The sequence below is a fragment of the Scyliorhinus torazame genome, chromosome 24 (genome assembly GCF_047496885.1).
Source record: "Scyliorhinus torazame isolate Kashiwa2021f chromosome 24, sScyTor2.1, whole genome shotgun sequence".
Taxonomy (NCBI): domain Eukaryota; kingdom Metazoa; phylum Chordata; class Chondrichthyes; order Carcharhiniformes; family Scyliorhinidae; genus Scyliorhinus; species Scyliorhinus torazame.
In genome coordinates this window covers 10507556-10534083 of record NC_092730.1, presented here as the reverse complement: position 1 = coordinate 10534083, position 26528 = coordinate 10507556, and the positions used below count along the sequence as shown (strand labels likewise).

Here is a 26528-nt window from a genome sequence, read left to right as displayed (position 1 = left end):
TAACCCCGTGCTGTACCTGTCCTGGGAGTGTTTGATGGGGACAGTGTAGAGGGAGCTTTACTCTGTATCTAACCCCGTGCTGTACCTGTCCTGGGAGTGTTTGATGAGTACAGTGTAGAGGGAGCTTTACTCTGTATCTAACCCCGTGCTGTACCTGTCCTGGGAGTGTTTGATGGGGACAGTGTAGAGGCAGCTTTAAACTGTATCTAACCCCGTGCTGTACCTGTCCTGTGAGTGTTTGACGGGGACAGTGTAGAGGTAGCTTCACTCTGTATCTAACCCCGTGCTGTACCTGTCCTGGGAGTGTTTGATGGGGACAGCGTAGAGGGAGATTTACTCTGTATCTAACCCCGTGCTGGACCTGTCCTGGGAGTGTTTGATGGGGACGGTGTAGAGGGAGCTTTACTCTGTATCTATCCCCGTGCTGTACCTGTCCTGGGAGTGTTTGATGGGGACAGTGTCGAGGGAGCTTTACTCTGTATCTAACCCCGTGCTGTACCTGTCCTGGGAGTGTTTGATGGGGACAGTGCAGAGGGAGCTTTACTCTGTATCAAACCCTTGCTGTATCTGTCCTGGGAGTGTTTGATGGGGACAGTGTAGAGGGAGCTTTACTCTGTATCTAACCCCGTGCTGTACCTGTCCTAGGAGTGTTTGATGGGGACAGTGTAGAGGGAGCTTTACTCTGTATCTAATCCTGTGCTGTACCTGTCCTGGGAGTGTTTGATGGGGACAGTGTAGAGGGAGCTTTACTCTGTATCTAAACCCGTGCTGTACATGTCCTAGGAGTGTTTGATGGGGACAGTGTAGAGGGAGCTTTACTCTGTATCTAATCCTGTGCTGTACCTGTCCTGGGAGTGTTTGATGGGGACAGTGTAGAGGGAGCTTTACTCTGTATCTAACCCCGTGCTGTACCTGTCCTGGGAGTGTTTGATGGGGACAGGAGAGAGGGAGCTTTACTCTGTATCTAACCCCGTGCTGTACCTGTCCTGGGAGTGTTTGATGGGGGATAGTGTAGAGGGAGCTTTACTCTGTATCTAATCCTGTGCTGTACCTGTCCTGGGAGTGTTTGATGGGGACAGTGTAGATGGAACTTTACTCTGTATCTAACCCTGTGCTGTACCTGTCCTGTGAGTGTTTGATGGGAACAGTGTAGAGGAAGCTTTACTCTGTATCTAACCCCGTGCTGTACCTGTCCTGGGAGTGTTTGATGGGGACAGCGTCGAGGGAGCTTTACTCTGTATCTAACCCCGTGCTGTACCTGTCCTGGGATGTTTGATGGGGACAGCGTCGAGGGAGATTTACTCTGTACCTAACCTCGTGCTGGACCTGTCCTGGGAGTGTTTGATGGGGACAATGTAGAGGGAGATTTACTCTGTATCTAACCCCGTGCTGGACCTGTCCTGGGAGTGTTTGATGGGGACGGTGTAGAGGGAGCTTTACTCTGTATCTAACCCCGTGCTGTACCTGTCCTGGGAGTGTTTGATGGGGACAGTGTAGAGGCAGCTTTACTCTGTATCTAACCCCGTGCTGTACCTGTCCTGGGAGTGTTTGACGGGGACAGTGTCGAGGGAGCTTCACTCTGTATCTAACCCCTTGCTGTACCTGTCCTGGGAGTGTTTGATGGGGACAGTGTAGCGGTAGATTTACTCTGTATCTAACCCCGTGCTGGACCTGTAATGGGAGTGTTTGATGGGGATGGTGCAGAGGGAGCTTTACTCTGTATCTAACCCCGTGCTGTACCTGTCCTGGGAGTGTTTGATGGGGACAGTGTAGAGGGAGCTTTACTCTGTATCAAACCCGTGCTGTATCTGTCCTGGGAGTGTTTGATGGGGACAGTGTATAGGGAGCTTTAATCTGTATCTAACCCCGTGCTGTACCTGTCCTAGGAGTCTATGATGGGGACAGTGTAGAGGGAGCTTTACTCTGTATCTAACCCCGTGCTGGACCTGTCCTGGGAGTGTTTGATGGGGACAGTGTAGAGGGAGCTTTACTCTGTATCTAACCCCGTGCTGTACCTGTCCTGGGAGTGTTTGATGGGGACTGTGTAGATGGAGCTTTACTCTGTATCTAACCCCGTGCTGTACCTGTCCTGGGAGTGTTTGATGGGGACAGTGTAGAGGGAGCTTTACTCTGTATCTAACCCCGTGCTGTACCTGTCCTGGGCGTGTTTGATGGGGACAGTGTAGCGGGAGCTTTACTCTGTATCTAACCCCGTGCTGTGCCTGTCCTGGGTGTGTTTGATGGGGACAGTGTAGAGGGAGCTTTACTCTGTATCTAACCCTGTGCTGTACCTGTCCTGGGAGTGTTTGATGGGGGACAGTGTAGAGGGAGCTTCACTCTGTATCTAACCCTGTGCTGTATCTGTCCTGGGAGTGTTTGATGGGGACAGTGTAGATGGAACTTTACTCTGTATCTAACCCTGTGCTGTACCTGTCCTGCGAGTGTTTGATGGGGACAGTGTAGAGGAAGCTTTACTCTGTATCTAACCCCGTGCTGTACCTGTCCTAGGAGTGTTTGATGGGGACAGTGTAGAGGGAGCTTTACTCTGTATCTAACTCCGTGCTGTACCTGTCCTGGGAGTGTTTGATGGGGACAGCGTCGAGGGAGCTTTACTCTGTATCTAACCCCGTGCTGGACCTGTCCTGGGAGTGTTTGATGGGGACAATGTAGAGGGAGATTTACTCTGTATCTAACCCCGTGCTGGACCTGTCCTGGGAGTGTTTGATGGGGACGGTGTAGAGGGAGCTTTACTCTGTATCTAACCCCGTGCTGTACATGTCCTGGGAGTGTTTGATGGGGACAGTGTAGAGGCAGCTTTACTCTGTATCTAACCCCGTGCTGTACCTGTCCTGGGAGTGTTTGACGGGGACAGTGTCGAGGGAGCTTCACTCTGTACCTAACCCCTTGCTGTACCTGTCCTGGGAGTGTTTGATGGGGACAGTGTAGCGGGAGATTTACTCTGTATCTAACCCCGTGCTGGACCTGTCATGGGAGTGTTTGATGGAGACGGTGCAGAGGGAGCTTTACTCTGTATCTAACCCCGTGCTGTACCTGTCCTGGGAGTGTTTGATGGGGACAGTGTCGAGGGAGCTTTACTCTGTATCTAACCCCGTGCTGTACCTGTCCTGGGAGTGTTTGATGGGGACAGTGTAGAGGGAGCTTTACTCTGTATCAATCCCGTGCTGTATCTGTCCTGGGAGTGTTTGATGGGGACAGTGTAAAGGAAGCTTTACTCTGTATCTAACCCCGTGCTGTACCTGTCCTGGGAGTGTTTGGTGGGGACAGTGTAGAGGGAGCTTTACTCTGTATCAATCCCGTGCTGTATCTGTCCTGGGAGTGTCTGATGGGGACAGTGTAGAGGGAGCTTTACTCTGTATCTAACTCCGTGCTGTACCTGTCCTGGGAGTGTTTGATGGGGGCAGCGTCGAGGGAGCTTTACTCTGTATCTAACCCCGTGCTGTACCTGTCCTGGGAGTGTTTGATGGGGACAGCGTCGAGGGAGCTTTACTCTGTATCTAACCCCGTGCTGGACCTGTCCTGGGAGTGTTTGATGGGGACAATGTAGAGGGAGATTTACTCTGTATCTAACCCCGTGCTGGACCTGTCCAGGGAGTGTTTGATGGGGACGGTGTAGAGGGAGCTTTACTCTGTATCTAACCCCGTGCTGTACCTGTCCTGGGAGTGTTTGATGGGGACAGTGTAGAGGCAGCTTTACTCTGTATATAACCCCGTGCTGTACCTGTCCTGGGAGTGTTTGACGGGGACAGTGTCGAGGGAGCTTCACTCTGTATCTAACCCCGTGCTGTACCTGTCCTGGGAGTGTTTGATGGGGACAGTGTAGCGGGAGATTTACTCTGTATCTGACCCCGTGCTGGACCTGTCATGGGAGTGTTTGATGGGGACAGTGTCGAGAGAGCTTTACTCTGTATCTAACCCCGTGCTGTACCTGTCCTGGGAGTGTTTGATGGCGACAGTGTAGAGGGAGCTTTACTCTGTATCAATCCCGTGCTGTATCTGTCCTGGGAGTGTTTGATGGGGACAGTGTAGAGGAAGCTTTACTCTGTATCTAACCCCGTGCTGTACCTGTCCTGGGAGTGTTTGGTGGGGACAGTGTAGAGGGAGCTTTACTCTGTATCTATCCCCGTGCTGTACCTGTCCTGGGAGTGTTTGATGGGGACAGTGTCGAGGGAGCTTTACTCTGTATCTAACCCCGTGCTGTACCTGTCCTGGGAGTGTTTGATGGGGACAGTGCAGAGGGAGCTTTTCTCTGTATCAAACCCTTGCTGTATCTGTCCTGGGAGTGTTTGATGGGGACAGTGTAGAGGGAGCTTTACTCTGTATCTAACCCCGTGCTGTACCTGTCCTAGGAGTGTTTGATGGGGACAGTGTAGAGGGAGCTTTACTCTGTATCTAATCCTGTGCTGTACCTGTCCTGGGAGTGTTTGATGGGGACAGTGTAGAGGGAGCTTTACTCTGTATCTAACCCCGTGCTGTACATGTCCTAGGAGTGTTTGATGGGGACAGTGTAGAGGGAGCTTTACTCTGTATCTAATCCTGTGCTGTACCTGTCCTGGGAGTGTTTGATGGGGACAGTGTAGAGGGAGCTTTACTCTGTATCTAACCCCGTGCTGTACCTGTCCTGGGAGTGTTTGATGGGGACAGGAGAGAGGGAGCTTTACTCTGTATCTAACCCCGTGCTGTACCTGTCCTGGGCGTGTTTGATGGGGACAGTGTAGCGGGAGCTTTACTCTGTATCTAACCCCGTGCTGTACCTGTCCTGGGATTGTTTGATGGGGACAGTGTAGAGGGAGTTTTACTCTGTATCTAACCCCGTGCTCTACCTGTCCTGGGAGTGTTTGATGGGGGACAGTGTAGAGGGAACTTCACTCTGTATCTAACCCCGTGCTGTACCTGTCCTGGGAGTGTTTGATGGGGACAGTGTAGAGGGAGCTTTACTCTGTATCTAACCCCGTGCTGTACCTGTCCTGGGAGTGTTTGATGGGGACAGTGTAGAGGGAGCTTTACTCTGTATCTAACCCTGTGCTGTACCTGTCCTGGGAGTGTTTGATTGGGACAGTGTAGAGGTTGCTTTACTCTGTATCTAACCCCGTGCTGTACCTGTCCTGGGAGTGTTGTTTGATGGGGACAGGAGAGAGGGAGCTTTACTCTGTATCTAACCCCGTGCTGTACCTGTCCTGGGAGTGTTTGATGGGGACAGTGTAGAGGGAGCTTTTCTCTGTATCTAACCCCGTGCTGTACCTGTCCTGGGAGTGTTTGATGGGGACAGTGTAGAGGGAGCTTTACTCTGTATCTAACCCCGTGCTGTACCTGTCCTGGGAGTGTTTGATGGGGACAGTGTAGAGGGAGCTTTACTCTGTATCTAACCCCGTGCTGTACCTGTCCTGGGAGTGTTTGATGAGTACAGTGTAGAGGGAGCTTTACTCTGTATCTAACCCCGTGCTGTACCTGTCCTGGGAGTGTTTGATGGGGACAGTGTAGAGGCAGCTTTAAACTGTATCTAACCCCGTGCTGTACCTGTCCTGTGAGTGTTTGACGGGGACAGTGTAGAGGTAGCTTCACTCTGTATCTAACCCCGTGCTGTACCTGTCCTGGGAGTGTTTGATGGGGACAGCGTAGAGGGAGATTTACTCTGTATCTAACCCCGTGCTGGACCTGTCCTGGGAGTGTTTGATGGGGACGGTGTAGAGGGAGCTTTACTCTGTATCTATCCCCGTGCTGTACCTGTCCTGGGAGTGTTTGATGGGGACAGTGTCGAGGGAGCTTTACTCTGTATCTAACCCCGTGCTGTACCTGTCCTGGGAGTGTTTGATGGGGACAGTGCAGAGGGAGCTTTACTCTGTATCAAACCCTTGCTGTATCTGTCCTGGGAGTGTTTGATGGGGACAGTGTAGAGGGAGCTTTACTCTGTATCTAACCCCGTGCTGTACCTGTCCTAGGAGTGTTTGATGGGGACAGTGTAGAGGGAGCTTTACTCTGTATCTAATCCTGTGCTGTACCTGTCCTGGGAGTGTTTGATGGGGACAGTGTAGAGGGAGCTTTACTCTGTATCTAACCCCGTGCTGTACATGTCCTAGGAGTGTTTGATGGGGACAGTGTAGAGGGAGCTTTACTCTGTATCTAATCCTGTGCTGTACCTGTCCTGGGAGTGTTTGATGGGGACAGTGTAGAGGGAGCTTTACTCTGTATCTAACCCCGTGCTGTACCTGTCCTGGGAGTGTTTGATGGGGACAGGAGAGAGGGAGCTTTACTCTGTATCTAACCCCGTGCTGTACCTGTCCTGGGAGTGTTTGATGGGGGACAGTGTAGAGGGAGCTTTACTCTGTATCTAATCCTGTGCTGTACCTGTCCTGGGAGTGTTTGATGGGGACAGTGTAGATGGTACTTTACTCTGTATCTAACCCTGTGCTGTACCTGTCCTGTGAGTGTTTGATGGGAACAGTGTAGAGGAAGCTTTACTCTGTATCTAACCCCGTGCTGTACCTGTCCTGGGAGTGTTTGATGGGGACAGCGTCGAGGGAGCTTTACTCTGTATCTAACCCCGTGCTGTACCTGTCCTGGGAGTGTTTGATGGGGACAGCGTCGAGGGAGATTTACTCTGTACCTAACCTCGTGCTGGACCTGTCCTGGGAGTGTTTGATGGGGACAATGTAGAGGGAGATTTACTCTGTATCTAACCCCGTGCTGGACCTGTCCTGGGAGTGTTTGATGGGGACGGTGTAGAGGGAGCTTTACTCTGTATCTAACCCCGTGCTGTACCTGTCCTGGGAGTGTTTGATGGGGACAGTGTAGAGGCAGCTTTACTCTGTATCTAACCCCGTGCTGTACCTGTCCTGGGAGTGTTTGACGGGGACAGTGTCGAGGGAGCTTCACTCTGTATCTAACCCCTTGCTGTACCTGTCCTGGGAGTGTTTGATGGGGACAGTGTAGCGGGAGATTTACTCTGTATCTAACCCCGTGCTGGACCTGTAATGGGAGTGTTTGATGGGGACAGTGTAGAGGGAGCTTTACTCTGTATCTAACCCCGTGCTGTACCTGTCCTGGGAGTGTTTGATGGGGACAGTGTATAGGGAGCTTTAATCTGTATCTAACCCCGTGCTGTACCTGTCCAAGGAGTCTATGATGGGGACAGTGTAGAGGGAGCTTTACTCTGTATCTAACACCGTGCTGGACCTGTCCTGGGAGTGTTTGATGGGGACAGTGTAGAGGGAGCTTTACTCTGTATCTAACCCCGTGCTGTACCTGTCCTGGGAGTGTTTGATGGGGACTGTGTAGATGGAGCTTTACTCTGTATCTAACCCCGTGCTGTACCTGTCCTGGGAGTGTTTGATGGGGACAGTGTAGAGGGAGCTTTACTCTGTATCTAACCCCGTGCTGTACCTGTCCTGGGCGTGTTTGATGGGGACAGTGTAGCGGGAGCTTTACTCTGTATCTAACCCCGTGCTGTGCCTGTCCTGGGTGTGTTTGATGGGGACAGTGTAGAGGGAGCTTTACTCTGTATCTAACCCCGTGCTGTACCTGTCCTGGGCGTGTTTGATGGGGACAGTGTAGCGGGAGCTTTACTCTGTATCTAACCCCGTGCTGTACCTGTCCTGGGATTGTTTGATGGGGACAGTGTAGAGGGAGTTTTACTCTGTATCTAACCCCGTGCTTTACCTGTCCTGGGAGTGTTTGATGGGGGACAGTGTAGAGGGAACTTCACTCTGTATCTAACCCCGTGCTGTACCTGTCCTGGGAGTGTTTGATGGGGACAGTGTAGAGGGAGCTTTACTCTGTATCTAACCCCGTGCTGTACCTGTCCTGGGAGTGTTTGATGGGGACAGTGTAGAGGGAGCTTTACTCTGTATCTACCCCTGTGCTGTACCTGTCCTGGGAGTGTTTGATTGGGACAGTGTAGAGGGAGCTTTACTCTGTATCTAACCCCGTGCTGTACCTGTCCTGGGAGTGTTGTTTGATGGGGACAGGAGAGAGGGAGCTTTACTCTGTATCTAACCCCGTGCTGTACCTGTCCTGGGAGTGTTTGATGGGGACAGTGTAGAGGGAGCTTTTCTCTGTATCTAACCCCGTGCTGTACCTGTCCTGGGAGTGTTTGATGGGGACAGTGTCGAGGGAGCTTTACTCTGTATCTAACCCCGTGCTGTACCTGTCCTGGGAGTGTTTGATGGGGACAGTGTAGAGGGAGCTTTACTCTGTATCTAACCCCGTGCTGTACCTGTCCTGGGAGTGTTTGATGAGTACAGTGTAGAGGGAGCTTTACTCTGTATCTAACCCCGTGCTGTACCTGTCCTGGGAGTGTTTGATGGGGACAGTGTAGAGGCAGCTTTAAACTGTATCTAACCCCGTGCTGTACCTGTCCTGTGAGTGTTTGACGGGGACAGTGTAGAGGTAGCTTCACTCTGTATCTAACCCCGTGCTGTACCTGTCCTGGGAGTGTTTGATGGGGACAGCGTAGAGGGAGATTTACTCTGTATCTAACCCCGTGCTGGACCTGTCCTGGGAGTGTTTGATGGGGACGGTGTAGAGGGAGCTTTACTCTGTATCTATCCCCGTGCTGTACCTGTCCTGGGAGTGTTTGATGGGGACAGTGTCGAGGGAGCTTTACTCTGTATCTAACCCCGTGCTGTACCTGTCCTGGGAGTGTTTGATGGGGACAGTGCAGAGGGAGCTTTACTCTGTATCAAACCCTTGCTGTATCTGTCCTGGGAGTGTTTGATGGGGACAGTGTAGAGGGAGCTTTACTCTGTATCTAACCCCGTGCTGTACCTGTCCTAGGAGTGTTTGATGGGGACAGTGTAGAGGGAGCTTTACTCTGTATCTAATCCTGTGCTGTACCTGTCCTGGGAGTGTTTGATGGGGACAGTGTAGAGGGAGCTTTACTCTGTATCTAACCCCGTGCTGTACATGTCCTAGGAGTGTTTGATGGGGACAGTGTAGAGGGAGCTTTACTCTGTATCTAATCCTGTGCTGTACCTGTCCTGGGAGTGTTTGATGGGGACAGTGTAGAGGGAGCTTTACTCTGTATCTAACCCCGTGCTGTACCTGTCCTGGGAGTGTTTGATGGGGACAGGAGAGAGGGAGCTTTACTCTGTATCTAACCCCGTGCTGTACCTGTCCTGGGAGTGTTTGATGGGGGATAGTGTAGAGGGAGCTTTACTCTATATCTAATCCTGTGCTGTACCTGTCCTGGGAGTGTTTGATGGGGACAGTGTAGATGGAACTTTACTCTGTATCTAACCCTGTGCTGTACCTGTCCTGTGAGTGTTTGATGGGAACAGTGTAGAGGAAGCTTTACTCTGTATCTAACCCCGTGCTGTACCTGTCCTGGGAGTGTTTGATGGGGACAGCGTCGAGGGAGCTTTACTCTGTATCTAACCCCGTGCTGTACCTGTCCTGGGATGTTTGATGGGGACAGCGTCGAGGGAGATTTACTCTGTACCTAACCTCGTGCTGGACCTGTCCTGGGAGTGTTTGATGGGGACAATGTAGAGGGAGATTTACTCTGTATCTAACCCCGTGCTGGACCTGTCCTGGGAGTGTTTGATGGGGACGGTGTAGAGGGAGCTTTACTCTGTATCTAACCCCGTGCTGTACCTGTCCTGGGAGTGTTTGATGGGGACAGTGTAGAGGCAGCTTTACTCTGTATCTAACCCCGTGCTGTACCTGTCCTGGGAGTGTTTGACGGGGACAGTGTCGAGGGAGCTTCACTCTGTATCTAACCCCTTGCTGTACCTGTCCTGGGAGTGTTTGATGGGGACAGTGTAGCGGGAGATTTACTCTGTATCTAACCCCGTGCTGGACCTGTAATGGGAGTGTTTGATGGGGATGGTGCAGAGGGAGCTTTACTCTGTATCTAACCCCGTGCTGTACCTGTCCTGGGAGTGTTTGATGGGGACAGTGTAGAGGGAGCTTTACTCTGTATCAAACCCGTGCTGTATCTGTCCTGGGAGTGTTTGATGGGGACAGTGTATAGGGAGCTTTAATCTGTATCTAACCCCGTGCTGTACCTGTCCTAGGAGTCTATGATGGGGACAGTGTAGAGGGAGCTTTACTCTGTATCTAACCCCGTGCTGGACCTGTCCTGGGAGTGTTTGATGGGGACAGTGTAGAGGGAGCTTTACTCTGTATCTAACCCCGTGCTGTACCTGTCCTGGGAGTGTTTGATGGGGACTGTGTAGATGGAGCTTTACTCTGTATCTAACCCCGTGCTGTACCTGTCCTGGGAGTGTTTGATGGGGACAGTGTAGAGGGAGCTTTACTCTGTATCTAACCCCGTGCTGTACCTGTCCTGGGCGTGTTTGATGGGGACAGTGTAGCGGGAGCTTTACTCTGTATCTAACCCCGTGCTGTGCCTGTCCTGGGTGTGTTTGATGGGGACAGTGTAGAGGGAGCTTTACTCTGTATCTAACCCTGTGCTGTACCTGTCCTGGGAGTGTTTGATGGGGGACAGTGTAGAGGGAGCTTCACTCTGTATCTAACCCTGTGCTGTATCTGTCCTGGGAGTGTTTGATGGGGACAGTGTAGATGGAACTTTACTCTGTATCTAACCCTGTGCTGTACCTGTCCTGCGAGTGTTTGATGGGGACAGTGTAGAGGAAGCTTTACTCTGTATCTAACCCCGTGCTGTACCTGTCCTAGGAGTGTTTGATGGGGACAGTGTAGAGGGAGCTTTACTCTGTATCTAACTCCGTGCTGTACCTGTCCTGGGAGTGTTTGATGGGGACAGCGTCGAGGGAGCTTTACTCTGTATCTAACCCCGTGCTGGACCTGTCCTGGGAGTGTTTGATGGGGACAATGTAGAGGGAGATTTACTCTGTATCTAACCCCGTGCTGTACCTGTCCTGGGAGTGTTTGATGGGGACAGTGTAGAGGCAGCTTTACTCTGTATCTAACCCCGTGCTGTACCTGTCCTGGGAGTGTTTGACGGGGACAGTGTCGAGGGAGCTTCACTCTGTACCTAACCCCTTGCTGTACCTGTCCTGGGAGTGTTTGATGGGGACAGTGTAGCGGGAGATTTACTCTGTATCTAACCCCGTGCTGGACCTGTCATGGGAGTGTTTGATGGAGACGGTGCAGAGGGAGCTTTACTCTGTATCTAACCCCGTGCTGTACCTGTCCTGGGAGTGTTTGATGGGGACAGTGTCGAGGGAGCTTTACTCTGTATCTAACCCCGTGCTGTACCTGTCCTGGGAGTGTTTGATGGGGACAGTGTAGAGGGAGCTTTACTCTGTATCAATCCCGTGCTGTATCTGTCCTGGGAGTGTTTGATGGGGACAGTGTAAAGGAAGCTTTACTCTGTATCTAACCCCGTGCTGTACCTGTCCTGGGAGTGTTTGGTGGGGACAGTGTAGAGGGAGCTTTACTCTGTATCAATCCCGTGCTGTATCTGTCCTGGGAGTGTCTGATGGGGACAGTGTAGAGGGAGCTTTACTCTGTATCTAACTCCGTGCTGTACCTGTCCTGGGAGTGTTTGATGGGGGCAGCGTCGAGGGAGCTTTACTCTGTATCTAACCCCGTGCTGTACCTGTCCTGGGAGTGTTTGATGGGGACAGCGTCGAGGGAGCTTTACTCTGTATCTAACCCCGTGCTGGACCTGTCCTGGGAGTGTTTGATGGGGACAATGTAGAGGGAGATTTACTCTGTATCTAACCCCGTGCTGGACCTGTCCAGGGAGTGTTTGATGGGGACGGTGTAGAGGGAGCTTTACTCTGTATCTAACCCCGTGCTGTACCTGTCCTGGGAGTGTTTGATGGGGACAGTGTAGAGGCAGCTTTACTCTGTATATAACCCCGTGCTGTACCTGTCCTGGGAGTGTTTGACGGGGACAGTGTCGAGGGAGCTTCACTCTGTATCTAACCCCGTGCTGTACCTGTCCTGGGAGTGTTTGATGGGGACAGTGTAGCGGGAGATTTACTCTGTATCTGACCCCGTGCTGGACCTGTCATGGGAGTGTTTGATGGGGACAGTGTCGAGAGAGCTTTACTCTGTATCTAACCCCGTGCTGTACCTGTCCTGGGAGTGTTTGATGGCGACAGTGTAGAGGGAGCTTTACTCTGTATCAATCCCGTGCTGTATCTGTCCTGGGAGTGTTTGATGGGGACAGTGTAGAGGAAGCTTTACTCTGTATCTAACCCCGTGCTGTACCTGTCCTGGGAGTGTTTGGTGGGGACAGTGTAGAGGGAGCTTTACTCTGTATCTAACCCCGTGCTGTACCTGTCCTGGGCGTGTTTGATGGGAACAGTGTAGCGGGAGCTTTACTCTGTATCTAACCCCGTGCTGTACCTGTCCTGGGAGTTTTTGATGGGGACAGTGTAGCGGGAGCTTTACTCTGTATCTAACCCCGTGCTGTACCTGTCCTGGGAGTGTTTGATGGGGACAGTGTCGAGGGAGTTTTACTCTGTATCGAACCCCGTGCTCTACCTGTCCTGGGAGTGTTTGTTGGGGGACAGTGTAGAGGGAGCTTCACTCTGTATCTAACCCCGTGCTGTACCTGTCCTGGGAGTGTTTGATGGGGACAGTGTAGAGGGAGCTTTACTCTGTATCTAACCCCGTGCTGTACCTGTCCTGGGAGTGTTGGATGGGGACAGTGTAGAGGGAGCTTTAATCTGTATCTAACCCCGTGCTGTACCTGTCCTGGGAGTGCTTGATGGGGACAGTGTAGAGGGAGCTTTACTCTGTATCTAACCCTGTGCTGTACCTGTCCTGCGAGTGTTTGATGGGGACAGTGTAGAGGAAGCTTTACTCTGTATCAAACCCCGTGCTGTACCTGTCCTGGGAGTGTTTGATGAGGACAGTGTAGAGGGAGCTTTACTCTGTATCTAACCCCGTGCTGTACCTGTCCTGGGAGTGTTTGATGTGGACAGTGTAGAGGGAGCTTTACTCTGTATCTAACCCCGTGCTGTACCTGTCCTGGGAGTGTTTGATGGGGACAGTGTAGAGGAAGCTTTACTCTGTATCTAACCCCGTGCTGTACCTGTCCTGGGAGTGTTTGATGGGGACAGTGTAGAGGGAGTTTTACTCTGTATCTAACCCCGTGCTGTACCTGTCCTGGGAGTGTTTGATGGGGTCAGTGTAGAGGGAGCTTTACTCTGTATCTAACACCGTGCTGTACCTGTCCTGGGAGTGTTTGATGGGGACAGTGGAGAGGGAGCTTTACTCTGTATCTAACCCCGTGCTGTACCTGTCCTGGGAGTGTTTGATGGGGACAGTGGAGAGGGAGCTTTACTCTGTATCTAACCCCGTGCTGTACCTGTCCTTGGAGTGTTTGATGGGGACAGTGCAGAGGGAGCTTTACTCTGTATCTAACCCCGTGCTGTACCTGTCCTGGGAGTGTTTGATGGGGACAGTGTAGAGGGAGCTTTACTCTGTATCAATCCCGTGCTGTATCTGTCCTGGGAGTGTTTGATGGGGACAGTGTAGAGGAAGCTTTACTCTGTATCTAACCCTGTGCTGTACCTGTCCTGGGAGTGTTTGGTGGGGACAGTGTAGAGGGAGCTTTACTCTGTATCTAACCCCGTGCTGTACCTGTCCTGGGCGTGTTTGATGGGGACAGTGTAGCGGGAGCTTTACTCTGTATCTAACCCCGTGCTGTACCTGTCCTGGGCGTGTTTGATGGGGACAGTGTAGAGGGAGCTTTACTCTGTATCTAACCCCGTGCTGTACCAGTCCTGGGAGTGCTTGATGGGGACAGTGTAGAGGGAGCTTTACTCTGTATCTAACCCCGTGCTGTACCTGTCCTGGGAGTGTTTGATGGGGACAGTGTAGAGGGAGTTTTACTCTGTATCTAACCCCGTACTCTACCTGTCCTGGGAGTGTTTGTTGGGGGACAGTTTAGAGGGAGCTTCACTCTGTATCTAACCCCGTGCTGTACCTGTCCTGGGCGTGTGACATGCAGATACGTAAATAGAAGTGCTTGCACGATTGCAGGTGAACATCTTCGCCCTGATGAGTCTGTGTTCCTTGGGGAGGGTTGTCTGCCACTCGGAGTCTGCCAGGTGGTGGATGCGTTGTTGATGCATTGTGCAGGTGACACAGTCTGTTTGTTTTTGTAGAATGGTGTTACAGGGGTGCAGTGATGCAGTGACTCCGGGGGCATTGGATTTACACCGATCGCTGGAGCTCCCTCTCGTAACCAACGGCAACCAGCCCTCCCTCACAGATAAAGACATCGTCAAATATGGAGAATTCATTGTCTTAGGGTAAGATTCCCCACTCATGGATTGTTAAGCCCATCGCTCCCCCATTTTGTCCCTCACCTTCGAGGAGGGGGCTGAATGGGCCTCCTCTGTTCCTGTGTAACAGGCTCGAGGAGGGGGCTGAATGGACCTCCTCCTGTTCCTGTGTAACAGGCTCGAGGAGGGGGCTGAATGGGCTTCCTCCTGTTCCTGTGTAACAGGCTCGAGGAGGGGGCTGAATGGGCCTCCTCCTGTTCCTGTGTAACTGGCTCGAGGAGGGGGCTGAATGGGCCTCCTCCTGTTACAGTGCAACAGGCTCGAGGAGGGGGGCCAGAATGGGCCTCCACCTGTTCCTGCGTAACAGGCTCGAGGAGGGGGCTGAATGGGCCTCCTCCTGTTCCTGTGTAACAGGCTCGAGGAGGGGGCTGAATGGGCCTCCTCCTGTTCCTGTGTAACAGGCTCGAGGAGGAGGCTGAATGGACCTCCTCCTGTTCCTGTGTAACAGGCTCGAGGAGGGGGCTGAATGGGCCTCCTCCTGTTCCTGCGTAACAGGCTCGAGGAGGGGGCTGAATGGGCCTCCTCCTGTTCCTGTGTAACAGGCTGGAGGAGGGGGCTGAATGGGCCTCCTGTTCCTGTGTAACATGTTCGAGGAGGAGAGGGCTGAATGGGCCTCTGCCTGTTCCTGTGTAACAGGCTCGAGGAGGGGGCTGAATGGGCCTCCACCTGTTCCTGTGCAACAGGCTTGAGGAGGGGGCTGAATGGGCCTCCTCCTGTTCCTGTGTAACAGGTTCAAGGAGGAGAGGGCTGAATGGGCCTCCTCCTGTTCCTGTGAAACAGGCTTGAGGAGGGGTCTGAATGGGCCTCCTCCTGTTCCTGTGTAACGATCTCGAGGAGGGGGCTGAATGGGCCTCCTCCTGTTCCTGTGTAACAGGCTCGAGGAAGAGGCAGAATGGGCCTCCTCCTGTTCCTGTGTAACAGGCTCGAGGAGGGGGCTGAATGGGCCTCCTCCTGTTCCTGCGTAACAGGCTCGAGGAAGGGGCTGAATGGGCCTCCTCCTGTTCCTGTGTAACAGGCTCGAGGAGGGGGCTGAATGGGCCTCCTCCTGTTCCTGTGTAACAGGCTCGAGGAGAGGTCTGAATGGGCCTCCGCCTGTTCCTGTGTAACAGGCTCGAGGAGGGGGCTGAATGGGCCTCCACCTGTTCCTGTGTAACAGGCTTGAGGAGGGGGCTGAATGGGCCTCCTCCTGTTCCTGTGTAACAGGTTCAAGGAGGAGAGGGCTGAATGGGCCTCCTCCTGTTCCTGTGAAACAGGCTTGAGGAGGGGTCTGAATGGGCCTCCTCCTGTTCCTGTGTAACAGGCTTGAGGGGGCTGAATGGGCCTCCTCCTCTTCCTGTGTAACAGGCTCGAGGAAGGGGCTGAATGGGCCTCCTCTGTTCCTGTGTAACAGGCTCGAGGAGGGGGCTGAATGGACCTCCTCATGTTCCTGTGTAACAGGCTCGAGGAGGAGGGGGTTGAATGGGCCTCCTCCTGTTCCTGTGTAACAGGCTTGAGGAGGGGGCTGAATGTGCCTGCTCCTGTTCCTGTGTAACAGGCTCAAGGAGGCGGCTGAATGGGCCTCCTCCTGTTCCTGTGTAACAGGCTCGAGGAGCAGGCGGAATGGGACTCCACCTGTTCCTGTGTAACAGGCTCGAGGCGGGGGCTGAATGGGCCTCCTCCTGTTCCTGTGTAACAGACTTGAGGAGAGGGCTGAATGGACCTCCTCCTGTTCCTGTGTAACAGGCTCGAGGAGGAGGGGGTTGAATGGGCCTCCTCCTGTTACCGTGTAACAGGCTCGAGTAGGGGGCTGAATGGGCCTCCTCCTGTTCCTGTGTAACAGGCTCGAGAAGGGGGCTGAATGGGCCTCCTCCTGTTACTGTTTAACAGGCTCGAGGAGGAGGGGGTTAAATTGGCCTCCTCCTGTTCCTGTGTAACAGGCTCTAGTTGGGGGCTGAATGGGTCTCCTGTTCCTGTGTAACAGGCTCAGGAGATGGCTGAATGGCCCTCCTCCTGTTCCTCTGTAACAGGCTCGAGCAGGGGGCTGAATGGGTCTCCGCCTGTTCCTGTGTAACAGGCTCGAGGAGGAGGGGGCTGAATGGACCTCCTCCTGTTCCTGAATAACAGGCTCGAGGAGGGGGCTGAATGGGCCTCCTCCTGTTCCTGCGTAACAGGCTCGAGGAGGGGGCTGAATGGGCCTCCTCCTGTTCCTGTGTAACAGGCTCAAGGAGGCGGCTGAATGGGCCTCCTCCTGTTCCTGTGTAACAGGCTTGAGGAGGGGGCTGAATTGGCCTCCTCCTGTTCCTGTGTAACAGGCTCAAGGAGGAGGGGGCTGAATGGGCCTCCTCCTGTTCCTGTGTAACAGGCTCGAGGAGGGGGCTGAATGGGCCTCCTCCTGTTCCTGTGTAACAGGCTCGAGGAGAGGGCTGAATGGGCCTCCGCCTGTTCCTGTGTAACAGGCTCGAGGAGGGGGCTGAATGGGCCTCCACCTGTTCCTGTGTAACAGGCTTGAGGAGGGGGCTGAATGGGCCTCCTCCTGTTCCTGTGTAACAGGTTCAAGGAGGAGAGGGCTGAATGGGCCTCCTCCTGTTCCTGTGAAACAGGCTTGAGGAGGGGTCTGAATGGGCCTCCTCCTGTTCCTGTGTAACAGGCTTGAGGGGGCTGAATGGGCCTCCTCCTCTTCCTGTGTAACAGGCTCGAGGAAGGGGCTGAATGGGCCTCCTCTGTTCCTGTGTAACAGGCTCGAGGAGGGGGCTGAATGGACCTCCTCATGTTCCTGTGTAACAGGCTCGAGGAGGAGGGGGTTGAATGGGCCTCCTCCTGTTCCTGTGTAACAGGCTTGAGGAGGGGGCTGAATGTGCCTGCTCCTGTTCCTGTGTAACAGGCTCAAGGAGGCGGCTGAATGGGCCTCCTCCTGTTCCTGTGTAACAGGCTCGAGGAGCAGGCGGAATGGGACTCCACCTGTTCCTGTGTAACAGGCTCGAGGCGGGGGCTGAATGGGCCTCCTCCTGTTCCTGTGTAACAGACTTGAGGAGAGGGCTGAATGGACCTCCTCCTGTTCCTGTGTAACAGGCTCGAGGAGGAGGGGGTTGAATGGGCCTCCTCCTGTTACCGTGTAACAGGCTCGAGTAGGGGGCTGAATGGGCCTCCTCCTGTTCCTGTGTAACAGGCTCGAGAAGGGTGCTGAATGGGCCTCCTCCTGTTACTGTTTAACAGGCTCGAGGAGGAGGGGGTTAAATTGGCCTCCTCCTGTTCCTGTGTAACAGGCTCAAGTTGGGGGCTGAATGGGTCTCCTGTTCCTGTGTAACAGGCTCGAGCAGGGGGCTGAATGGGTCTCCGCCTGTTCCTGTGTAACAGGCTCGAGGAGGAGGGGGCTGAATGGACCTCCTCCTGTTCCTGAATAACAGGCTCGAGGAGGGGGCTGAATGGGCCTCCTCCTGTTCATGTGTAACAGGCTCGAGGAGGAGGCTGAATGGGACTCCTCCTGTTCCTGTGTAACAGGCTCGAGGAGGGGGCTGAATGGGCCTCCTCCTGTTCCTGTGTAACAGGCTTGAGGAGGGGGCTGAATTGGCCTCCTCCTGTTCCTGTGTAACAGGCTCAAGGAGGAGGGGGCTGAATGGGCCTCCTCCTGTTCCTGTGTAACAGGCTCGAGGAGGGGGCTGAATGGGCCTCCTCCTGTTCCTGTGTAACAGGCTCGAGGAAGCGGTTGAATGGGCCTGGAGGTCCATACATCCACCCCTATTGCAAAGAGATGTTTCTGACTTTCTCGCCTGAACAATCTCGTTGTGGGAGCGAGTCCCACATTCTCCCCACTCCCCGTGGGAGCGAGTCCCACATTCTCCCCACTCCCCGTGGGAGCGAGTCCCACATTCTCCCCGCTCCCCGTGGGAGCGAGTCCCACATTCTCCCCGCTCCCCGTGGGAGCGAGTCCCACATTCTCCCCGCTCCCCGTGGGAGCGAGTCCCACATTCTCCCCGCTCCCCGTGGGAGCGAGTCCCACATTCTCCCCACTCCCCGTGGGAGCGAGTCCCGCATTCTCCCCACTCCCCGTGGGAGCGAGTCCCACATTCTCCCCACTCCCCGCGGGAGCGAGTCCCACATTCTCCCCACTCCCCGCGGGAGCGAGTCCCACATTCTCCCCACTCCCCGTGGGAGCGAGTCCCACATTCTCCCCACTCCCCGTGGGAGCGAGTCCCACATTCCCCCCACTCCCCGTGGGAGCGAGTTCCACATTCTCCCCACTCCCCGTGGGAGCGAGTCCCACAATCTCCCCCACTCCCCGTGGGAGCGAGTCCCACATTCCCCCCACTCCCTGTTGGAGCGAGTCCCACATTCTCCCCACTCCCCGTGGGAGCGAGTCCCACATTCTCCCCACTCCCTGTGGGAGCGAGTCCCACAATCTCCCCCACTCCCCGTGGGGAGCGAGTCCCACATTCTCCCCACTCCCTGTGGGAGCGAGTCCCACATTCCCCCCACTCCCCGTGGGAGCGAGTCCCACATTCTCCCCACTCCCCGTGGGAGCGAGTCCCACATTCTCCCCACTCCCCGTGGGAGCGAGTCCCACATTCCCCCCACTACCCGTGGGAGCGAGTCCCACATTCTCCCCACTCCCCGTGGGAGCGAGTCCCACAATCTCCCCCACTCCCCGTGGGAGCGAGTCCCACATTCCCCCCACTCCCTGTTGGAGCGAGTCCCACATTCTCCCCACTCCCCGTGGGAGCGAGTCCCACATTCTCCCCCACTCCCTGTGGGAGCGAGTCCCACAATCTCCCCCACTCCCCGTGGGGAGCGAGTCCCACATTCTCCCCACTCCCTGTGGGAGCGAGTCCCACATTCCCCCCACTCCCCGTGGGAGCGAGTCCCACATTCTCCCCACTCCCCGTGGGGAGCGAGTCCCACATTCTCCCCACTCCCCGTGGGAGCGAGTCCCACATTCTCCCCACTCCCTGTGGGAGCGAGTCCCACAATCTCCCCCACTCCCCGTGGGAGCGAGTCCCACATTCTCCACACTCCCCGTGGGAGCGAGTCCCACATTCTCCCCACTCCCCGTGGGAGCGAGTCCCACATTCTCCCCACTCCCCGTGGGAGCGAGTCCCACATTCTCCCCCACTCCCCGTGGGAGCGAGTCCCACATTCTCCCCCACTCCCTGTGGGAGCGAGTCCCACATTCTCCCCCACTCCCCGTGGGAGCGAGTCCCACATTCTCCCCACTCCCTGTGGGAGCGAGTCCCACATTCTCCCCTCTCTCTGGGTAAAGATGTTTCTCCTGAATCCCCCAGTGGGTTTGTGAGTCACTGTCTATTTGACGGTCCCCGAGCTCCCGTTCCCCCTCACCCTCCACACAAACTCAATGGAATCACCTCCCTTGACAATCCTGTCGTCACGCTGTGCTGTGGGCATTGATGGTAGATGGCACATCAGACGCCGCCGTTCCTGACTAACTGATCTCATTCTTTCTCACTCTAGTTACAACGGGGTGCTGGCCAATGGGGACAGAGGGAGGCGGAGGAGTCGCTTGGCGCTGTACAAGAGGGGCAGTGCCAATGGTGTTAAACCACATGTTGTCCATATTACGTCCACACCACTGGCCTCAAAGGTAACCTCCCCCAGCGATTCATAACCTCCCCATCTCTCCCTCTCCCCCCATCTCTCCGGCTCCTCTCCCCCCATCTCTCCGGCTCCTCTCCCCCACCTCTCCCCCCATCTCTCCGGCTCCTCTCCCCCCATCTCTCCCCCTCCTCTCCCCCCATCTCTCCCCCTCCTCTCCCCCCATCTCTCCCCTCCTCTCCCCCCATCTCTCCGGCTCCTCTCCCCCCATCTCTCCGGCTCCTCTCCCCCCATATCTCCGGCTCCTCTCCCCCCATCTCTTCGGCCCCTCTCCCCCCCACCTCTGACAGTGCGGCGCTCCCTCAGTACTGTCCCTCTGACAGTGCGGCACTCCCTCAGTACTGACCCTCTGACAGTGCAGCACTCCCTCAGTACTGACCCTCTGACAGTGCGGCACTCCCTCAGTACTGACCCTCTGACAGTGCGGCACTCCCTCAGTACTGACCCTCTGACAGTGCAGCACTCCCTCAGTACTGACCCTCTGACAGTGCGGCACTCCCTCAGTACTGACCCTCTGACAGTGCCGCACTCCCTCAGTACTGACCCTCTGACAGGGCAGCTCTCCCTCAGTACTGACCCTCTGACAGTGCGGCACTCCCTCAGTACTGACCCTCCCACAGTGCGGCGCTCCCTCAGTACGAACCCTCTGACGGTGCGGCGCTCCCTCAGTACTGACCCTCTGACAGTGCCGCACTCCCTCAGTACTGACCCTCTGACCGTGCCGCACTCCCTCAGTACTGAACCTCTGACAGTGCAGCACACCCTCAGTACTGACCCTCTGACAGTACAGCTCTCCCTCAGTACTGACCCTCTGACAGTGCGGCACTCCCTCAGTACTGACCCTCCTACAGTGCGGCACTCCCTCAGTACTGACCCTCTGACAGTGCAGCACTCCCTCAGTACTGACCCTCTGACAGTGCGGCGCTCCCTCAGTACTGACCCTCTGACAGTGCGGCGCTCCCTCAGTACTGACCCTCTGACAGTGCGGCGCCCCCTCAGTACTGACCCTCTGACAGTGCGGCGCGCCCTCAGTACTGACCCTCTGACAGTGCAGCATTCCTCAGTACTGACCCTCTGACAGTGCGGCACTCCCTCAGTACTGACCCTCTGACAGTGCGCCGCTCCCTCAGCACTGACCCTCTGACAGTGCGGCCCTCCCTCAATACTGACCCTCTGACAGTGCGGCGCTCCCTCAGTACTGACCCTCTGACAGTGCGGCACTCCCTCAGTACTGGCCCTCTGACAGTGCGGCGCTCCCTCAGTACTGACCCTCTGACAGTGCAGCACTCCCTCAGTACTGACCCTCTGACAGTGCGGTGCTCCCTCAGTACTGACCCTCTGACAGTGCAGCACTCCCTCAGTACTGACCCTCTGACAGTGCAGCGCTCCCTCAGTACTGACCCTCTGACAGTGCAGCACTCCCTCAGTACTGACCCTCTGACAGTGCGGCGCTCCCTCAGTACTGAACCTCTGACAGTGCGGCACTCCCTCAGTACTGACCCTCTGACAGTGCAGCACTCCCTTAGTACTGACCCTCTGACAGTGCGGCACTCCCTCAGTACTGACCCTCTGACAGTGCGGCGCTCCCTCAGTACTGACCCTCTGACAGTGCGGCACTCCCTCAGTACTGACCCTCTGACAGTGCGGCACTCCCTCAGTACTGACCCTCTGACAGTGCGGCACTCCCTCAGTACTGACCCTCTGACTGTGCGGCGCTCCCTCAGTACTGACCCTCTGACAGTGCGGCGCTCCCTCAGTACTGACCCTCTGACAGTGCAGCACTCCCTCAGTACTGACCCTCTGACAGTGCGGCACTCCCTCAGTACTGACCCTCTGACAGTGCGGCACTCCCTCAGTACTGACCCTCTGACAGTGCGGCACTCCCTCAGTACTGACCCTCTGACAGTGCGGCACTCCCTCAGTACTGACCCTCTGACAGTGCGACACTCCCTCAGTACTGACCCTCTGACAGTGCGGCACTCCCTCAGTACTGACTCTCTGACAGTGCGGCGCTCCCTCAGTACTGACCCTCTGACAGTGCGGCGCTCCCTCAGCACTGACACTCTGACAGTGCGGCACTCCCTCAGTACTGACCCTCTGACAGTGCGGCACTCCCTCGGCACTGACCCTCTGACAGTGCGGCGCTCCCTCGGCTCTGTGATCGGGTGGGATGATGGGGCTGTGTACGTGGCTGGTTTGGAGCTGACGGTGGGTTCTGCTTGCAGGCTGTGAGTAAGCTGGGCCAGCACAGCGTGTCGTACACCCTGTCCCGGAGTCAGTCCGTCATTGTGGAGTACAGTCACGACGGCAGCACCGACATGTTCCAGGTACCGTGTGCGTGTGCGTGTGTGTGAGAGAGAGGGTGGGGGGGGGGGTTCCGGGGCCAGCGGGGTAGTTGTGTGTGTCCGGCCCCACCGAGCTGCCCGTCTCCGTCTCCTCTTGTCTCCACCCCCCCCCCCCCCCCCCCGCCCCCCCCCCCACTGCAGATCGGCCGCTCGACGGAGACCCTGATCGACTTCGTGGTGAGCGACACAGCTCCCAGCAGCCCCGGCGTCAGCGACCCGCTGTCCACGCAGAGCACCATCTCGCGGTTCGCCTGCCGTATCACCTGCGAGCGCCGCCCGCCCCACATGGCCCGAATCTACGCGGCTGGATTCGACTCGTCGAAGAACATCTTCCTCGGTGTAAGTGACAGCCTCGCGGCGGGGAACCCCCCTCCTTTCCCCGTCCCCTCCTCCCGCCCCCTCAGGATGTCCCCCTTTCCCCCGGACCCCCTCAGGACCTCCCCCTTCCCCCCGGACCTCCTGCGCCCCCTCAGAATCTCCCCAAGGGTGTGGTTTATATTGACGGTTGTAATGTGGGGCCCTGTGGTAATGTGAGGTCTACAAGATTACGAGGGGCAGAGACAGAGTGGATAGTCAGAGGCTTTTCCCCAGGGTAGAGGGGTCAATTACTAGGGGGCATAGGTTTAAGGTGCGAGGGGCAAGAGGAGATGTACGAGGTAGGTTTTTTTACACAGAGGGTAGTGGGTGCCTGGAACTCGCTACCGGAGGAGGTGGTGGAAGCAGGGACGATAGGGACATTTAAGGGGCATCTTTTTTTTTTAATAAATATTTTATTGAAAATTTTTGGTCAACCAACACAGTACATTGTGCATCCTTTACACAATATTATAACAATACAGATAATAATGACCTTTTTTATATAAACAAAAAACAACAAATAAATAAATATTAAATAACAAAAATGAAAACTAGCCCTAATTGGCAACTGCCTTGTCACAGGCTATACCCCCCCCACCCACCCCCACCCCCATCCCTCCCCCCCCCATCCCTCCCCCCTCCCCCCCCATCCCTCCCCCCCCATCCCTCCCCCCTCCCCCCCCATCCCTCCCCCCCCCATCCCTCCCCCCCCCCATCCCTCCCCCCTCCCCCCCCATCCCTCCCCCTCCCCCCCCATCCCTCCCCCCCCCATCCCTCCCCCCTCCCCCCCCATCCCTCCCCCCTCCCCCCCCCCCCCCACCCACCCCCCCAAGTCCTGGGCTGCTGCTGCTGCCTTCTTTTTTCCCCCATCTATCTTTCCGCAAGATATTCGACGAACGGTTGCCACCGCCTAGTAAACCCTTGAGCCGACCCCCTTAGGACGAACTTAATCCGCTCTAGCTTTATGAACCCCGCCATATCATTTATCCAGGTCTCCACCCCCGGGGGCTTGGCTTCTTTCCACATTAGCAATATCCTGCGCCGGGCTACTAGGGACGCAAAGGCCAAAACATCGGCCTCTCTCGCCTCCTGCACTCCCGGCTCTTGTGCAACCCCAAATATAGCCAACCCCCAGCTTGGTTCGACCCGGACTCCTACTACTTTCGAAAGCACCTTTGTCACCCCCATCCAAAACCCCTGTAGTGCCGGGCATGACCAAAACATATGGGTATGATTCGCTGGACTTCTCGAGCACCTCGCACACCTATCCTCCACCCCAAAAAATTTACTGAGCCGTGCTACAGTCATATGTGCCCTGTGTAATACCTTAAACTGAATCAGGCTTAGCCTGGCACACGAGGACGACGAGTTTACCCTGCTTAGGGCATCTGCCCACAGCCCCTCCTCGATCTCCTCCCCTAGCTCTTCTTCCCATTTCCCTTTTAGTTCGTCCACCATAGTCTCCCCTTCGTCCCTCATTTCCCTATATATATCTGACACCTTACCATCCCCCACCCATGTCTTTGAGATCACTCTGTCCTGCACCTCTTGTGTCGGGAGCTGCGGGAATTCCCTCACCTGTTGCCTCGCAAAAGCCCTCAATTGCATATACCTGAATGCATTCCCTTGGGGCAACCCATATTTCTCGGTCAGCGCTCCCAGACTCGCGAACTTCCCGTCCACAAATAGATCTTTCAGTTGCGTTATTCCTGCTCTTTGCCACATTCCATATCCCCCATCCATTCCCCCCGGGGCAAACCTATGGTTGTTTCTTATCGGGGACCCCCCCAATGCTCCGGTCTTTCCCCTATGTCGTCTCCACTGTCCCCAAATCTTCAGTGTAGCCACCACCACTGGGCTTGTGGTGTAGTTCCTCGGTGAGAACGGCAATGGGGCTGTCACCATAGCCTGTAGGCTAGTCCCCCTACAGGACGCCCTCTCTAATCTCTTCCACGCCGCTCCTTCCTCCTCTCCCATCCACTTACTCACCATTGAAATATTAGCGGCCCAATAATACTCACTTAGGCTCGGTAATGCCAGCCCCCGCCTATCCCTACTACGCTGTAAGAATCCCTTCCTCACTCTCGGAGTCTTCCCGGCCCAAACAAAACCCATGATGCTATTTTCTATCCTTTTAAAAAAAGCCTTCGTGATCACCACCGGGAGGCACTGAAACACAAAGAGGAATCTCGGGAGGACCACCATCTTAACCGCCTGCACCCTCCCTGCCATTGACAGTGCTACCATATCCCATCTCTTGAAATCTTCCTCCATCTGTTCCACCAACCGCGTTAAATTTAGCCTGTGCAATGTGCCCCAATCCTTAGCTATCTGGATCCCCAGGTAACGAAAGTCTCTTGTTACCTTCCTCAACGGTAGGTCCTCTATTTCTCTACTCTGCTCCCCAGGATGCACCACAAACAGCTCACTCTTCCCCATGTTCAATTTATACCCTGAAAAATCCCCAAACTCCCCAAGTATCCGCATTATTTCTGGCATCCCCTCCGCCGGATCCGCCACATATAGTAGCAGATCATCCGCATATAAAGATACCCGGTGTTCTTCTCCTCCCCTAAGTATTCCCCTCCATCTCTTGGAACCTCTCAGCGCTATCGCCAGGGGCTCAATCGCCAGTGCAAACAGTAATGGGGACAGAGGACATCCCTGCCTTGTCCCTCTATGGAGCCGAAAATATGCCGATCCCCGTCCATTCGTGACCACACTCGCCACTGGGGCCCTATACAACAGCTGCACCCATCTAACATACCCCTCTCCAAAACCAAATCTCCTCAACACCTCCCACAGATAATCCCATTCCACTCTATCAAATGCGTTCTCGGCATCCATCGCCACTACTATCTCCGTTTCACCCTCTGGTGGGGCCATCATCATTACCCCTAACAGCCTCCGTATATTCGTGTTCAGCTGTCTCCCCTTCACAAACCCAGTTTGGTCCTCGTGAACCACCCCCGGGACACATTCCTCTATTCTCATTGCCATTACCTTGGCCAGGACCTTGGCATCCACATTTAGGAGGGAAATTGGTCTGTAGGACCCGCATTGTAGCGGATCCTTTTCCTTCTTTAAGAGAAGTGATATCGTTGCTTCAGACATAGTCGGGGGCAGTTGTCCCCTTTCCTTTGCCTCATTAAAGGTCCTCGTCAGTACCGGGGCGAGCAAGTCCAAATACTTTCTGTAAAATTCAACTGGGAATCCGTCCGGTCCCGGGGCCTTTCCCGTCTGCATGTTCCTAATTCCTTTCACCACTTCTTCTACCGTGATCTGTGCTCCCAGTCCCACCCTTTCCTGCTCTTCCACCTTGGGAATTTCCAGCCGATCCAAAAACTCCATCATTCTCTCCCTCCCATCCGGGGGTTGAGCTTCATACAGTTTTTTATAAAATGTCTTGAACACTCCATTCACTCTCTCCGCTCCCCGCTCCATCTCTCCTTCCTCATCCCTCACTCCCCCTATTTCCCTCGCTGCTCCCCTTTTCCTCAATTGGTGTGCCAGCAATCTGCTCGCCTTCTCCCCATATTCATACTGTACACCCTGCGCCTTCCTCCATTGTGCCTCTGCAGTGCCCGTAGTCAGCAAGTCAAATTCTACATGTAGCCTTTGCCTTTCCCTGTACAGTCCCTCCTCCGGTGCTTCCGCATATTGTCTGTCCACCCTCAAAAGTTCTTGCAGCAACCGCTCCCGTTCCTTACTCTCCTGCTTCCCTTTATGTGCCCTTATTGATATCAGCTCCCCCCTAACCACCGCCTTCAACGCCTCCCAGACCACTCCCACCTGAACCTCCCCATTGTCATTGAGTTCCAAGTACTTTTCAATGCATCCCCTCACCCTTAGGCACACCCCTTCATCCGCCATTAGTCCCATGTCCATTCTCCAGGGTGGGCGCCCTCCTGTTTCCTCCCCTATCTCCAAGTCTACCCAGTGTGGGGCATGATCCGAAATGGCTATAGCCGTATATTCCGTTCCCCTCACCTTCGGG

At 55.1% G+C, this 26528-nt stretch overlaps 1 protein-coding gene across 1 annotated transcript in view; it reads left to right on the top strand.

Moving 5' to 3' along the window:
* Window positions 1-26528, top strand: part of LOC140399876 (E3 ubiquitin-protein ligase pellino homolog 1-like) — a 73325-nt gene that overhangs the window by 13872 nt on the left and 32925 nt on the right. The window contains 4 exon segments of the mRNA XM_072489342.1: window positions 14067-14213; window positions 19689-19818; window positions 22055-22156; window positions 22316-22513. Of these exon segments, the coding sequence (XP_072345443.1) occupies window positions 14067-14213; window positions 19689-19818; window positions 22055-22156; window positions 22316-22513 (577 nt within the window).